The sequence below is a fragment of the Vulpes lagopus genome, chromosome 21 (genome assembly GCF_018345385.1).
Source record: "Vulpes lagopus strain Blue_001 chromosome 21, ASM1834538v1, whole genome shotgun sequence".
Taxonomy (NCBI): Eukaryota; Metazoa; Chordata; class Mammalia; order Carnivora; family Canidae; genus Vulpes; species Vulpes lagopus.
Genome location: NC_054844.1, coordinates 43,311,065 through 43,326,044, shown reverse-complemented (window position 1 = coordinate 43,326,044; position 14,980 = coordinate 43,311,065). Strand labels below are relative to the sequence as shown.

Below are 14,980 nucleotides of genomic sequence, written 5' to 3'. Positions count from 1 at the left end.
CTCTCTCTCTCTCTGTGTGTGTGTCTCATGAATAAATAAGCAAAATCTTAAAAAATTTTTTTATTTTACAAAAACATTGGTCTAAAATACATTGGAAATTAAAAAAAAAGATTTTACGATAGTTTGCCTTTTGGTCTAGAAGACTATGTTCAGTCCCGGTGGATGCCCAATGCATGTGAAACCACAGCTCTTCAGTGCTACAGGTCCTCATCTGCTTTATAGAGGAGGAGCCCGAGGCACATAGAGCAGCACAAGATGCACCCAGCAAAATGTGAACAGTCTTGGGCTGAGTCCCCTAGCTTTCACTTGCACTCAATGACCACAATATCATATTTTCATGTGATTAAAAGTTGGGGTGTGCATAGTGGTGATAAATAATAACAGGGCGAAGAAGCAGGGGGAGGGGAGCCCAGAACAAAACTTTCATCCGACCAGGATAATTCTATGGCAGTAGATGTCTCCACCTGTGTCCCAGCTGTGAGCACAAGGCAGCTAGACAACACCTAGCATCGCCCCAGATCTCCTGGTCACACCCGTAGACAAACATCTCAATGGTGGAGTTTCTTAGGAAGGTATCAGCTAATGATTTGGGGGAAACTGTATAGGAGTTTCCAGCAGCTCGGTCCTGAGAGATCACTGCACTCTGATCTCTAAGCGGCAAGAGATGAATGATAAATGATCAAGTTGGGGAAGTTTATCTACAGTACAATTTCTGCAACTCATAGGTGTGAGGCTTTAAACAGATGCTGCTGGCAGGCCAACTAAACATAAATATTCCCCTCCCAGGATTCGGAAAGTGCCCAGCCCAGCCAGCACATGTATATATAGGGACTGAGCCAGATCTCTTGTCAAAGGAGTCCTAGCTCTTTCCCTCCTGGGTCTCTGCCTCCTTCCAGCTGGGGCTTTTCTTTTGGCTACTTCTCTGGATGCTCTAGCAACCATGAGCCGCCAATTTAGCTCTCAGTCAGCATTTAGCTCTAGGAGCAGGCGGTTTTACAGCACTGGCTCCTCTGTAGGCTCTGGTGGTGGGAGTCGGGCTGTGGGGTCTGTGTGTCAGGTCCGGGGCAGGTGTGGTGGTGGTGGTGGTGGTGGTGGTGGGTATGGGAGCCACGCCAGGGGGTTTGGTTCTAGGAGCCTCTACAACCTGGGAGGCAGTAAAAGCATCTCCATTAGCTTAGTGGGGAGAAGTGCTAGTGGTTTCTGCCAGGGTGGGGGAGCAGGAGGGAAATTTGGAGGCGGGGGCAGAAGTTTTGGGGGCGGTGGCTTTGGAGGCGGTGGCTATGGAGGAGGTGGCGGCTTTGGAGGAGGTGGTTTTGGGGGTAGCAGTTTTGGGCTTGGGGGCTTTGGTCCTTCCTGTCCCCCAGGGGGCATCCAAGAGGTGACTGTTAACCAGAGCCTCCTACAGCCACTTCACCTGGAGGTGGACCCTGAAATTCAGAGAGTCAAGACCCAGGAGCGGGAGCAGATCATGGTCCTCAACAACAAGTTTGCCTCCTTCATTGACAAGGTGAGTACCTCAAGGCAGGTGGGTCTCTGGCCCCCGATCAAATACCCGAGAAGGCCTTGTGCTTTGCCACCTCTTCCCACCTGGTGCTGTCTCAGTCTGGGGCTGGCAATCACCTCCACAAGTATATGTTCTGGGGCCTTGAGAAAGCATTCATCTCATTAGGGCTCAGTTTGACTTATTGAGGGGATTTATTTTTATCTTTTCCTTTTGGCAGGAAACCAGATAAGAAATGTGAAAATACCCCACAGAAAAACAAAATACATGGTGTAGTGACTTCATTTTCATTTATCATTATTCACTTTCCGTCTACCCACTCATCCATCCATTCATCTACCCACTCATCCATCCACCCATCTACCCACTCATCCATCCACCCATCTACCCACTCTTTCATCCATCCATCCATCCATCCATCCATTCACCCATCCATCTACCCACTCATCCATCCACCCATCTACCCACTCTTTCATCCATCCATCCATCCATCCATCCATCCATCCATCCATCCATTCACCCATCCATCTACCCACTCATCCATCCACCCATCTACCCACTCTTTCATCCATCCACCCATCCATCCATCCATTCACCCATCCATCCACCCATCTACCCACTCTTTCATCCATCCATCCATCCATCCATCCATCCATCCATCCATCCATCCCACAAACATTTAATAAGCATCTACTATATGTCAGATAGAGTGCCAGGTATGACAGGGTGACTAGAACACAAGTCCTGTCCTCAAGGAGCCATGGCACAGCCTAGGCAAATGCCCTGAGCGTATCTCTGAGGGCTAAAGTGAATTGAATACTCAGTAGGATTCTATCAGAGTTCCCTGTTTTAGTTCATTCAAGGCCAAGAATGGACCAGATGGGGAACTTGTAGCCGCTCTCCCTAGTTCCCTAATTAAACCTCAGATTAGAGCCAGTCCAGAGCCAAATCAGCAAGCAGAGGCTTCTAGATGGTAAAGAACTATGGTAAAGACCTTCCTCCAGCATTTCCTTTCATCCAGAGGTGGAGGAAGAGTAGCCCCTGTAGGCTTCCCAGGAAGTTCTTTGCTCTTAGGGATGTAGTAGGAAGCACCCTGGGGCATAAAGGCCCTTGGATTCTAAGTGACCATCCTTCAGACCCACAGGAATTCAGTGTTGAGGCCAGACCTTGACCTGTGGTCTGACAGCAGATCAACCAGGGCTGAAGTCCACCACCGGGCTGTATACCCAGTCTCTGATATCTGGGCAGACGCTGGGAGAGGACAGAGTGTGTGAGCCGGAGGAGGAGGGGTAAGAGTGTTGAGGCCAAAAGAGAGCCAAACAGGAGTTCAGTAGAGCAAAGTGCTTCTGGCTACTTCTGATCACCTTGGATGGGAAATTTGGCTGAACATCATCATACCTCAGGCATGGGCAGGGGCTGGGAGGGCTTCACTGGAGCAAGGGGGTGCCAGGTGAAAGAGACTCCACTGGAGGCCAAGACTTAGCTTAAGGAGGAGCTGAGAGACAGGAGGGCTTGAGGTCAGTGAAATGGCCAAGGGCTATTGACAGCCAATCTCCCGGGACTCACTTGATTGTGGTTCCACCATTAATATCAGACATTTGTTGCATCTTGTGGCATGGCCTGTGGGCAGAGGCCAAGCTGCAGGAGACTGTGGCAACCTGTCCCTCCCCAAGGGGATGGCTTGTCATGACCATGAGGAAAAATCCCTCATCCAGGAGGACTCTGGCCTGGCTGGAAGGGAGAAGGCTGCTACTGCAGTGGATTCTGACTCTAGTTTCTGATCTGGTTTTCTGCTTCCACCCTCAACCCCATATAGTCCATTCTCAGAACCACACGAGTGCCATCCTTTAAAAACATCACATCACTTCTCTGTTTGAATCTTCCATTGGCTGCTCATCTCATTTGGAATAAAAGCCAAGATTCTAAAAGGCCCTGTGTGATTTGGCCTCTGCCCCACAGCTGCTGCTCACCCCTGGCTTGCATTTGTGAGAATTAGGCACCATTGTCACCACTGGGTGGAACAGCTCTCAAGCTGCAAGGTTTAGTGAACAGACTGAGAGCTGGGGTTTAGCTCCCCAGGGTGCAAAGTCTGTCTGCAGTGACCCTACACTCCCCCCGGGGCCTCCTCTCCTGTTTCTCTCTTGCTTACTTATCAGCACACTACCTATTGCATCCTTGCATCCTCCAGCACCCCATGCCTGCCTCAGGGCCTTTGCTCTTGCCAATCCCTCTGCTTTGAATTCCTCCTTCCCAAGAATGGTCTGGCTTGCTCCCTCATCTCCTTCAGATCTTTTCTGATGCCGCTATCTAATGGGGCCTTCTCTGATCTTCCTTTTTGAACTAGCACCCCCACATCAACATCCATATCCACCAACCCTGTACTACTTCTCTCCATTGTCCCTAAGGCCATTTGACACACACTATATATTTCACATGCCTCCGAGTGTAGAGTATTCAGGCCACTCACTCCCCGGCACAGGGCATGCAAGCTCAGCTGACAAAGCCAGGGAGGTGTCCCCATGGGAAGAGATAGACCCCATCCCTTTCCTTCCTGAGGTCCCTTTTCCTTGTCTTTGGTTCTACAAAGGCCTTTGCATCCATTTCTACTGTCTAAGTGTCCAAGCCCGATACCTCAATTTGTTGTTCACCATGTATTAACTGAGTAATTATCATGTGCAGGGACCATTCTAGGTGTTGGGGATTCCATTATGAACATCACAGACAAAATCCCTGCTTTCCAGGAGTTTCCATTGTATTCAGAGAGATAGCTGTCTACGCTCCGAGGCAATTCCAAATCCCTTCGCGTTAGTCCCTGATACTTATGAACTGCCTTCTCTATGTTGGGCACTGTGTGTCCGTGGGTCCGAGCGCCTTGTGTCCACAGGAGAATGAAGCCGACATGGCTCTGCCTTCTTGAGGCTCCCCCCAGGAGCGGACGGATGTGCTCAAACAGCACCAAGTGACAACAAATCACACTAGATGCTCCAGGGCAAGGACCTCGGGCTATGAAGGCAAGACACCAGGGAGATGGTGCCATTTTAGTTGAGATGGAAAAGGGAAATAGGGCTTAGCCAGGCAAAAAAGTTGGGAAGATCTGGGCTGCTGGAGGAGCAGGAGTTCCTGGGGGCTGAAGTGTCATGAGCAAGAGAGAGAGGGGCAGAGGAGGGGTGTGCTTTTCCCAGTAAGGTGAGCTCAGCATGATGCTAAGTTTCATGGGACACAGCCCAGGAGTGTTTGGGGGGCCCAGGAAAAAAAAATCACAAACAGTTTTCAGTGATTTTTCTAGAGATTAAATCCCATTGAATTTCCCTGGCACTCCCTGCAGCCAGTCTCTGCCTTTGCAGTTTGGGTGGCCTGACAAGATCCAAGGTTTCTTTTGCCGACGTGCTCTGAGGTGCCGTGTGCGTGGGGGGACAGGTGCTCTGGTTAACCTGCCCCTCATTGTTCGACGTGGCGATCCCTCGTGCGCCCATGAGATCTTTTTCCTCCAGTTCCCACAGCAGTGAGCACAGAGCTGAGACCCCGTGTCCATTTGATGTGTCCACCTTCTGGCAGTGTCACCAGAGCAAAACTCAGCCAGGTGGAAAGGGTTTCCCACGGGAGTGTTCCAAGCTGAGATAACCTGTGAGGGCCACCGGCCTTAGCTCTTGCTTTGATGAAGTGAACGAAAAATGAGCCGTGGGGAATAGTGTTCACCGGGCACATCTCCCAGCCTAGAGTCAGAATCCCAAGGAGGTTAATAAGGGCTGGCCCCTTGGCAGGGCAGTCCTAGGGCCACGGGTTTGGGGCAGCCTCCTTGGTGCCACGTTGTAGGGGAATGTCTTCAGGGTCTGTTCGGACTGCACAAAGCTTTGGGTTTGTCCCCATACACAAGTCCCAGGAGGATCCTGGAGTGTGTGTGTGTGTGTGTGTGTGTGTGTGCACCTGAGCACAGCCTAGAGGCCTCCTTTATCTTCACCTAAGGCATGGGAAGGGAGGCTCCATCCGAGGGCAACCTGCAGAGGGAAGGTGAGGGCTGATCATGATCATGCACTTGGTCTGCACAGCCAGCCAGCCGGCTCTCTGGACCCTGTCCCTGACCTTTGTGCCCAGTTTCAGGAGAAGAGAGAGTGAGGCTATAGGATGATTCCTCCCTCCATTTTTTGTCATTGAATGTTGATGAAGGGAATAGCAGCGTGAGTATTTCCCAAACACTGGACATCCCCGAAGTCCTTTCTTTGGGGGCATGGGCAGGCATCATATAACATTCTTAAGAACTGGGAACAGGGGCACCGGGGTGGCTGAGTTGGTTAAGCATCTGACTTCGGCTCAGGTCATGATCTCAGGGTCCTGGGACTGAGCCCCACTTCCGGCTCCTAGCTCAGCAGGGAGTCTGCTTCTCCTGCTCCCTCTGCTTGCTGCTCTGCCTACTTGTGCTCTCTCTCTTTAATAAATAAATAAAATCTCCTCTCCCTTTGCACCCCCCATCCTCTCTGTCTCTCAAATGAATAAATAAAATCTTAAAAAATAATAAAAAGTGGGAACCTTTATTTTTAAAATGCCGAGTCAGCATTTAAGTGAAGGGGGGGGTACTGGGGGGAACCTTCCTGAAACACACACTGGCAGGCGGCGGAGGTGGTGGCGCCTGCAGGACGGGGCCACCCAGGCTGGTTTGCTCCGAAATCAGTTTAATATTCTAAGTCAAATACCTTCTTCCCTCTTATTTTCTCCTCTCCTCCATCACATAAAGCATTTCAGCCACAAAGAGAAATAAGCCTTGGATGTGTGAGTGTTTCAGATGCTCCGCATCACCATTGCCTCACGTTGGCACGGATAAGCTGAGTGTGGGAGAGACAGCTCTGTGGTGTACGTGGCTGTAGATGAAGGAGAGAGGGCACCTCACGGGAGGTGGTTTGCCTTCAAATCCAGAGTTAGCTTAGTAAATTAGGGGTGATTTTAGGCAAGTTGACCTTACAGCCCTTGGTCAACCATCAGAAACCACATCGTGTTCTGTGTGTCCTGGTCCCACAGAAAGGGAAGCTCTCTGATCCCCAGAGGGGCCACCTCGATTCTCCGGGCCCAGATACGCTGTGTGGTTGCCCATCTTCCTACCCGTGGGGGTGCTTCTGGGACCCACAGCCGGGGGCGAACTTGGAAGTCTCTTGCTCGTAGGTGCGATTCCTGGAGCAGCAGAACCAGGTGCTGCAAACAAAGTGGGAGCTGCTACAACAAGTAAACACCTCTACTCGGACCAATAACCTGGAGCCCGTCTTGGAGAACTACATCAGTGAGCTGCGGAGGCAGGTGGATTTTCTCAACGCCGAGCAAATGCGCCAGAACACAGACGTCAAGAACATGCAGGATGTCGTGGAGGACTACAAGAGCAAGTGAGGCCCCGGGCAGGGCAAAGGGGTCGGGGAGAAGCACGGCAGGGAAACGCTTGGGGGGAAGACGTTCTGCTCCAGTGTTCACTGGGAGGGGTGCCCAGGGTCCCGCGGTGCAACCGCAAGGGGCACCGTCTTGCATGTGGCAGCTCTGCTAGGATGGTGGGGCCAGTCAGCTCTCAACTATAGTAGGTGGAGAAGGGCAGACTGTCCTCACGATGCTGGAGCCAAGTTCCAGTGGGTTTTGCCACTTTCTAGCCGCTTGCAAGCCCGTCTTTCTAAGTCTTTAGTTTTCACCTTAGTAGAGTGGGGTTGGTAGGCACCCTCCCTCCCTGTTGGGTTGCTTGACTGGCAGATCCGGGCTTTGAGACTTCGGGGTGCAGCAGACTAGCTGGGCAGGCCTAGAATCGGACTAGAGTGTTTGCATTCTGGTAGGCTTCTGCGGGATGCTGATGCCGGTGGCCGGGGACCGCACTTTGAGAACCGCTTGTTTAGACGACATCCCGCTTAATAAGTTTCCAGCCTGTGCCTGCAAATACTAAGCACCAGCTGTTGTTAATCGTAGGGGCGGGGATGGCAAGACTCGTCTAATTCCAGATCGGCTGCTCCTGAACGGTGCCGGCAGCTGAGCGGCTCTCCCTCCACCCGCTAGGGGTACAGGTGCTACCCTTGCCATCACTCTGCCGCGCCAGAGAGTCAAGAGTGTGTGACTCAAAAAAGGGAAAGATGAAATTCTTTCAATCACCAGAAGGTGTTGGGGGGCAAAATTGTAGGTGACCTTTTTCTTCTCTAAAGCAATTTAGGCGGATGCCTGGCTGGCTCAGAGGTTGAGCGTCAGCCTTCGGCTCAGGGCGTGATCCCGGGGTCCTGGGATCGAGTCCCACATCGGGCTCCCCACAGGGAGCCTGCTCCTCCCTCTGCCTGTGTCTCCACCTCTCTCTGTGTGTCTCTCATAAATAAATAAATACAATCTTAAAAAAATAAAGCAATTTAGTAGGGGCACCCAGGTGGCTTAGTCGGTTAAGCATCTGCCTTCGGCTCAGGTCATGATCCCAGGGTCCTGGGATGGAGCCCTGCGTCGGGCCCCCTGCCCAATGGGGAGCCTGCTTCTCCCTTTGCCTCTCCCCCTGCTCCTGCTCGCTTTCTCTCTCTTAAATTAAAAACAAACCAACAACTTAGTATAAGTGGCTATTCATGTTCTCAATTGTTAAAAATGAGTGCAACGAATTTACAAAGGTAAAACATCAAAAGAAAAATGGACCTTTTGGGAGTGTCCGATGTGGCTCTGCATTTTCCACGTTGGGTTGTTGTACCTCTATTGACCTGGGAGGCCAGCAGCTGGCTCCAGCGGCCGGTTTATGGGAGTGGCAGGCCCTGGCAGGGGAGAGCCAAAGTCGGGGATGTTCCAAGCCTCCTGCTGTGGGGAGAAATCCCAAGGAGCCGAGGTCAGCCTCTGCAGCCCACCTGTGCTTCTTACCTCCCCCCACAGGTACGAGGAGGAAATCAACCGGAGGGCCAACACTGAAAATGACTTTGTCGTCCTGAAGAAGGTGAAGGGTGGGGGTGGGCCCAGGGGGGCTGTGGGGCCCAGGGGCTGAGCAGAGTGAGCAACTCCTGGGGGATGCTGTGTGACCAAGGGGTGGACAGGTGACTGCTGGCAGCAGCCTGTGGAGGGTGTGGCCCGAATGCTGGGCCCTTGCACTGGAGGGGTTAAGGCTGAAAGTGACGTTGAATCTTGAGGCTTCCTTGCGTGCTTCTCTCTCCACAGTCCCGAATATGAAGTTCAATCAACTGATGCCTTTTGAGTGTCAATTATGTGCAGCCTTGGGGCCCGAGGAGGGACGCAGGGTGCTGTGTGTCACTGATTGGGTTGAGGGGCTTGGTGTCACATTTCCTTCTGGCCAGGAAAGCCAGAGTTTTTGCAGGCCGCTCACTTGAGTGAGATGAAGAAATAAACCCAGGGAGGCTTTGCTACTTGCCCAGGTCACCCAGTGAGCTGGTGGCAGGCGATGCCTAGGCAGTAAGTCAGACTGTCTCTGCTTGCTGTTCAGGACGTGGATGCGGCTTACATGAGCAAGGTAGACCTGGAGTCCAAGGTGAATGTTCTGTTCGGGGAGATCAATTTCCTGAAATATTTATTTGAGACGGTGAGTTCAGTCCTCGCGAGAAACATTTCTCTTTCCTCACGGGTCACAAGGGGTATGGGCGGCTGGAGGGGGAGGCCTGCAACCCAGCATGACCCACTAGGGACTCCGCTCCTCAGTCATCTCAACTCTGTGGGACTGGGGACAGCCTCCCCACCCCCGGTGCTCGGATTCCTGGGTGCGGGTGCTCGAGGTGGGAGGCAGAGAGAGTCCCGAGGGAGGAGGAGAGGGAGCAGCCCTTGATTCTACCTGGAAATGAGGTTAATCCCCGGGACATACAGGGACCAGAATTCTTCATCAGTGCTGGGAAGGGCTGGGGCTATTGGGGAATCCTCTAGGACAGGACAGTGTGGATCCTAGAGAGAACGAGGATGAGGCCTGCCGTGGTGAAGGATAATATGCTCCTACCACCCCTGGCCCTACCCTACTGTCGTTCATGTCCACCCTGGGCCAGATGCTGTGCTAGGAGCTTTGCCACGTCTTGGTTTCCATTCTGGAGTTGAGGGAGCTGAGAAACTCAGTCACTAGCTCGGTCACTCAGCTGGTCAGTGGTAGAGCTCAGGCTCGAGAGTAAGTGAGCGGCTGCACAAGGAGAGTCCTACCCTTGCCCTGAGAGCTCATGTATTCCTCAAGGAGCAAGTCTGCCTGTCAGAGGGCCCAACCCAAGACGGCGGCCAAGCCAAGTAAGGCCTGGAGAGAGGGCACAGGGGAGGCACAACGGGCAGGTGGTGCCTACAGGGGCTCTGAATTCATGCTCCTTTCTTCTCCCCAGAGACTGGGTCTGGGGGCCTTTACTTTTAGTTAAGGTGCTTCTTGGGGTGCAACAACTATTCAAAGGACCCTCCCCAAGACTTGCATCTGGCCCAGGCTTCTGGCTTCCTCAGAGAGCCTTGAGGGGATGGTAGAGGGAAACTGAGGCCCCAGGAGAAGAGTGGAAGGAGTCACCCTGTGGTCCACACCTTACAGGAACTGTCCCAGATGCAAACCCACATCAGCGACACCAATGTCATCTTGTCTATGGACAATAACCGCTTCCTGGACCTGGACAGCATCATCGATGCGGTGAGGACCCAGTATGAGCTGATCGCACAGAAGAGCAAGGACGAGGCCGAGGCACTGTACCAGACTAAGGTGAGCACCACTGCTCCTCCACCTAGACCCGGTACCCCAGACCACACGCCCCCAGAACTTCCATCATCTTTCTCTTACTTTGGAAGATCTATCAATCATCTATCACCTATCTATCATCACTGTAGTTAAGGGCCAAAGGTCAGCCCCTACATTAGGAACGTCTAGCCTTGAGATGTACTTTCTCAGCTCCACTCCTGCTGGCCTCTGTCCCGCTGCCCTGCAGGCAGGCCTTCTGAGTGCGTGGATTTCCGCCTCCGACCGGGGAGGCAGATGGTCAACAGTGAAAGCATCAGAAGGCAGAGCTTCCCTTGAGCCCCCCCCTCCCCGTGCTTCCTCCAGAGCCCTGCCCGTGGCTCCTACTGCTGGGCCCGTGTAGATACAGAAACGACACAGAGAGGAGAATGGGAGTAATCACAGGGCATGCTGAGGGCCTCTGGGGAAACGAGGTCCTGGCTGCCAGGGAAACCATCCTGGAAAAGGGTGGAAGGGATGCAGTGTGGTGGCAAAAGTGAAGGGGTCCCAGTGTGGGTACGGCCAGGAGTAGGGCTTAGGTGATGGAACAGGCAGGTCACAAAGGGTGGCCAGGAGCAGCTGCGTCTGTCTGGGATGCGGGCCTGGCCCAGAGGCTGGTGAGAGGAGGGAGGCTTGACCAGGACCGGGTGTGTGTGTGTGTGTGTGTGTGTGTGGTGTCGCAGCTCAGACGAGGGGGTTCGGTAGGGGAGTGAGGTGTATTCAGGTATCATAGCCCCAGTGGGGGCAGGGGGGCCCCTGGGAACCGTGCCGGGGAAAGCAGCTGGGGGGGCCTGGGGGGGCTCCCTCCCCCGTGAGGCCCTGGCGGTGAGCAGCGGGCTGACGGCCACACCGCCTGCGACCACAGTACCAGGAGCTGCAGGTGTCGGCGGGCAGGCACGGAGACGAGCTGAAGAACAGCAAGTTGGAGATCACCGAGCTCAACCGCACCATCCAGAGGCTGCAGGCAGAGATCAGCAGCGTGAGGAAGCAGGTGAGAAGGGCGCCCCGGCTGCGCCCACACGGCGCCCCACGGCCGGGCGGATGGGGCTCCTGGACCTCAAGCCCGTCTCCGCGCAGATCGAGCAGATGCACGTGGCCATCTCGGACGCGGAGGAGAGAGGGGAGCAGGCCCTTCAGGATGCGCGGCAGAAGCTTGGGGACCTGGAGGAGGCCCTGCACCAGGCCAAGGAGGAGCTGGCCCGGCTGCTGCGCGACTACCAGGCGCTGCTGGGGGCCAAGCTGTCGCTGGACGTGGAGATCGCCACCTACCGCAAGCTGCTGGAGGGCGAGGAGAGCAGGTGGGGGGCGCTCCGGGGCCCAGTGCAGGCGGCAGCGGGAGCAGCGGGGCTACTCGGAGAGAAAACAATTCTTTTCTGCGACGATTGGTGGCCCAGGCTGAGAATGTCCCTGTGCCCCAACCTAAGCCACGGCAGCCAGTGCCAAAAGGCTTCGGAAAAGTGCTTAAAACCCCGGGTCGCCCCACACTCCCTGATGGCTTGGCCTGTGCCCCAGCTTTCCCTAAAGGTTGGAGGCAGTTTTCACTTCATGCGAGTATCTCTGCTCCTCGCGTCTCCAGGCTGTTAAGTGCCTTCCCTCTGCCTTTGCGGGTCTGGCTGATGCGTGTGCTTTGGTTTTACAGGATGTCAGGGGAGCTGCAGAGCCACGTGAGCATCTGTAAGTAGCAGGGTCCAGACCCTGGGTTGTGGGGGGCAGGCGGAGGCGGGGCCCGGGGGTCTTGGGGGACCCCAAGCGGGACCGCAGTCAGCATTTTAGGTTCCAGGCCTGCATGATGACCCTCAGTGAGCAAACAGACCACAAAAGCCCGGACAAATGTGCTGAAATCAATTATTATGATTTTAGCTCTTATTTATCTTAATTTTTATGAGACCTGTTAATCAGTAGCAGCTTAGAACTCGTAACAGTTTATGGATCATGAAAACGGGTCCTGACGTTGCTTTGTCCTATGAAGACTGCTTGGAAAACGGGAATCCTTTCCTCCAAAGTGTCTTTTTGCAAGTCCGATACAATGTTGCGGGGATGGTGGGGTGGTGGGAGGGATGGGGGTGGGAGGAGGGAGGCCAGGTGCAGGGGGCGCAGGTGGGGCCCTGCTCTCCTACTCATGCTCAGGCTGCCCTCTCCCCCAGCTGTGCACAGCAGCCAGACACCTGCCCTCTCCCCCAGCTGTGCACAGCAGCCAGTCACCTGCCCTCTCCCCCAGCTGTGCACAGCAGCCAGTCACCTGCCCTCTCCCCCAGCTGTGCACAGCAGCCAGACACCTGCCCTCTCCCTGCAGCTGTGCACAGCAGCCAGACACCCGTCCTCTCCCCCAGCTGTGCACAGCAGCCAGACACCCGCCCTCTCCCCGCAGCTGTGCACAGCAGCCAGACACCTGCCCTCTCCCTGCAGCTGTGCACAGCAGCCAGACACCCGTCCTCTCCCCCCAGCGGTGCACAGCAGCCAGACACCTGCCCTCTCCCCCCAGCTGTGCACAGCAGCCAGACACCCGTCCTCTCCCCCCAGCGGTGCACAGCAGCCAGACACCTGCCCTCTCCCCGCAGCTGTGCACAGCAGCCAGACACCCGCCCTCTCCCCGCAGCTGTGCACAGCAGCCAGACACCCGCCCTCTCCCCGCAGCTGTGCACAGCAGCCAGACACCTGTCCTCTCCCTGCAGCTGTGCACAGCAGCCAGACGACCGTCAGCGGCGGCGGCGGCGGCGGCGGGGGCCGAGGCTCCGGAGGCTACGGGGGCGGCTCCGGAGGCGGTTCGGGCGGCGGCTCCCGCGGGGGCAGCGGAGGTTACGCAGCCGGCGGCGGCGGCGGCTCCCGCGGGGGCGGCGGAGGAGGTTACGCGGGCGGAGGCGGCTACGCAGGGAGCGGCCGGGGCAGCAGCAAGTCCGGCGGCTCCTCGCGCGTGCGGGTCGTGCAGACCTCCACCAGCACCTCCCGCAGGCGAATCCTGGAGTAGAGGCCCCGCCCTCCTTCCCACCCCCGCCCTCCCTGAGCCCCTCTCCCCTTTCCCCCCTGGGTCTCCGCAGCTTTGCCCACACAGTCCAAGCTGGGGCGAGGGGGGGGGGAGCAGGTGCAAAACCCCCACCAGCAGCTCTGTCTTCCCAGGGCGCTGGAGTCACAGCCAGACCGCTCCTCTGGGCCCGCTCCTGCCCCTGGGGACACCCCGGGGCCCAGTTAAGCGATGGAGAGAAAAGCCTGTAGAGTATCTAGAAAGCAGATGGTGGGGAGTAGACGTTAAGGACCAGATTTCCCACCCCCAGGCTCCCTTTCTTGCACCTGGGCTGCCCTATGGACAACGATCCATCCCGCAGGGGACCAACAGTGAGGCCTTGGGCCCAGTAGCTTGGCGGGAGGAGCCCCTGTGCCGTGGGCCCGTTCCTGCTGTTGGTCTGTTAGCCTCACGCTTTCCTGCCAATGGATCCTATGGATTTGCTGTCCTCGTCAGACACCTCTGAGTCATGGTCGTGATTCTGATTCTCTGTCTTAAGAAGCACTGTCCTCTGGGTTAGCAGAGTATTTCAGAGTGTGAGCGGCCTTGTCCACCGGGAGGACTAATTATCTGTAATAGAGGAGTCAGCGGGCGAGCCAGGGAGTTCTGGTGTCTCCTGTGCCTCCTCCACTCTTCGGCAGCCTGGCCCTTCCTGGACTCTGCTCCATAACGGCCCTCCTGAGAATTGTCCAGGCGGGTGAGCTCGTGCAGCCCGGCACTGTCGTGTCCAGGTGTGGGGCCCTGAAGTGTTGGAGGATCAGGCGTGGGTCTCGGGAGGGCTCAATCCTGACCAGTCCGGAAGCTGCCTGTTACTTGTAAGGAAGCTTAGTGCCCTGTCCTGACTCCCTCTGCCTCGTGTTCTCTGTGAGCACTTCCTGCAAGTCTGACCCTTTGTTTCGGGCCTCACACAAGGCGCTGGAGATGTGCTGGAGGGGACAGGAAGGGGAACCTGTCTGCCAAGGAGCAGCCCTTGCTTCTAAGATCGAGAGTCCCCTTTGCTTGCTTGCTAAGTCCTAACGCAACCTCCAGGTCCACGATTCTCTTGGGGTATCAGATGGGCTCCACGGTGCTGTGACTTCATCATTTCCTGGTTGAAGGTTGTACCTTGAAAGGCTTGACATTTCCGGTGTTTCTACAATAAAGTTTTCTGTGATCTCAGACTGCTGTGTGGTCAGATAAGTGATTTCCTCTTAAATTTCTGCAGGTCTCTGAAATTATTCACATCTGGGAAGTAAAAGTTTACGCATTTGTTGAGCAGACATTCAGTTAGCTCCTGCTGTGTGCCAGGCGGTGGCCTCGGCCCTGGGAATACAGTGTTGAATGAACATGTTTCTGAATCGTAAGGTGCTCACAACCCAAATGATAGATTATAGGGGAAGGGAACGTTTAGAGGGAGGACAAACCAGAGCGTGTGCTCCTGTGGACCTTGTAGCCTGAGGATGAAAGCAAGGCCTGCCCTGTGGACACAGCAGACCCTCCACTGCAGGAGCAGTGGGATCTGCAGTGGGTGCCAAGGTCGGGGAAGGGAAGGTTGGCCCCAAAGCTTGGCCCTCCTAGAGGGCTGGGAAGTGGAACAGGACTGGGGAACAGAGTGGAAGTAGGTGTGGATGGGGGACTAGTCTGCCAGAGACTCAAAGATAAGAGAGAGTGAATGTGTGTGAGTGCGAGGGGACAGCCTCCCGGGAGAAATGAGCTGGGGAGACCAGAGACTGAGCCCATTCACCCAGCGGGGGCCCTGGGCCGGGCTATCTTGAATCCATGCCTCTGGGGGGAAGCATAGATGCGGAAACTCAAGAATGGAGCAAGTGACGCTACCATGTTAGTCTATGTG

At 55.2% G+C, this 14,980-nt stretch overlaps 1 protein-coding gene across 1 annotated transcript; it reads left to right on the top strand.

Moving 5' to 3' along the window:
* The first annotated feature begins 867 nt into the window (after positions 1-867).
* LOC121480378 (keratin, type II cytoskeletal 1b-like) lies at positions 868-14,307 on the top strand. The gene is made up of 9 exons (XM_041736883.1): positions 868-1,507; positions 6,653-6,867; positions 8,354-8,414; positions 8,916-9,011; positions 9,975-10,139; positions 11,017-11,142; positions 11,229-11,449; positions 11,791-11,825; positions 12,824-14,307. Exons 1-9 carry the CDS (start codon positions 941-943, stop codon positions 13,114-13,116), a joined length of 1,779 nt encoding a protein of 592 aa, XP_041592817.1. The 5' UTR covers positions 868-940; the 3' UTR covers positions 13,117-14,307.
* Positions 14,308-14,980: the final 673 nt, after the last annotated feature.

What these genes read in the sequence shown, in the direction of transcription:
- LOC121480378 (XM_041736883.1), top strand. Translation starts at nt 941, where the DNA reads ATGAGCCGCCAATTTAGCTCTCAGTCAGCATTTAGCTCTAGGAGCAGG. An exon ending in ACTTTGTCGTCCTGAAGAAG is followed by an intron (nt 8,415 to 8,915) that starts GTGAAGGGTGGG and finishes CTTGCTGTTCAG; the next exon opens with GACGTGGATGCGGCTTACAT. An exon ending in TCAGCAGCGTGAGGAAGCAG is followed by an intron (nt 11,143 to 11,228) that starts GTGAGAAGGGCG and finishes GTCTCCGCGCAG; the next exon opens with ATCGAGCAGATGCACGTGGC.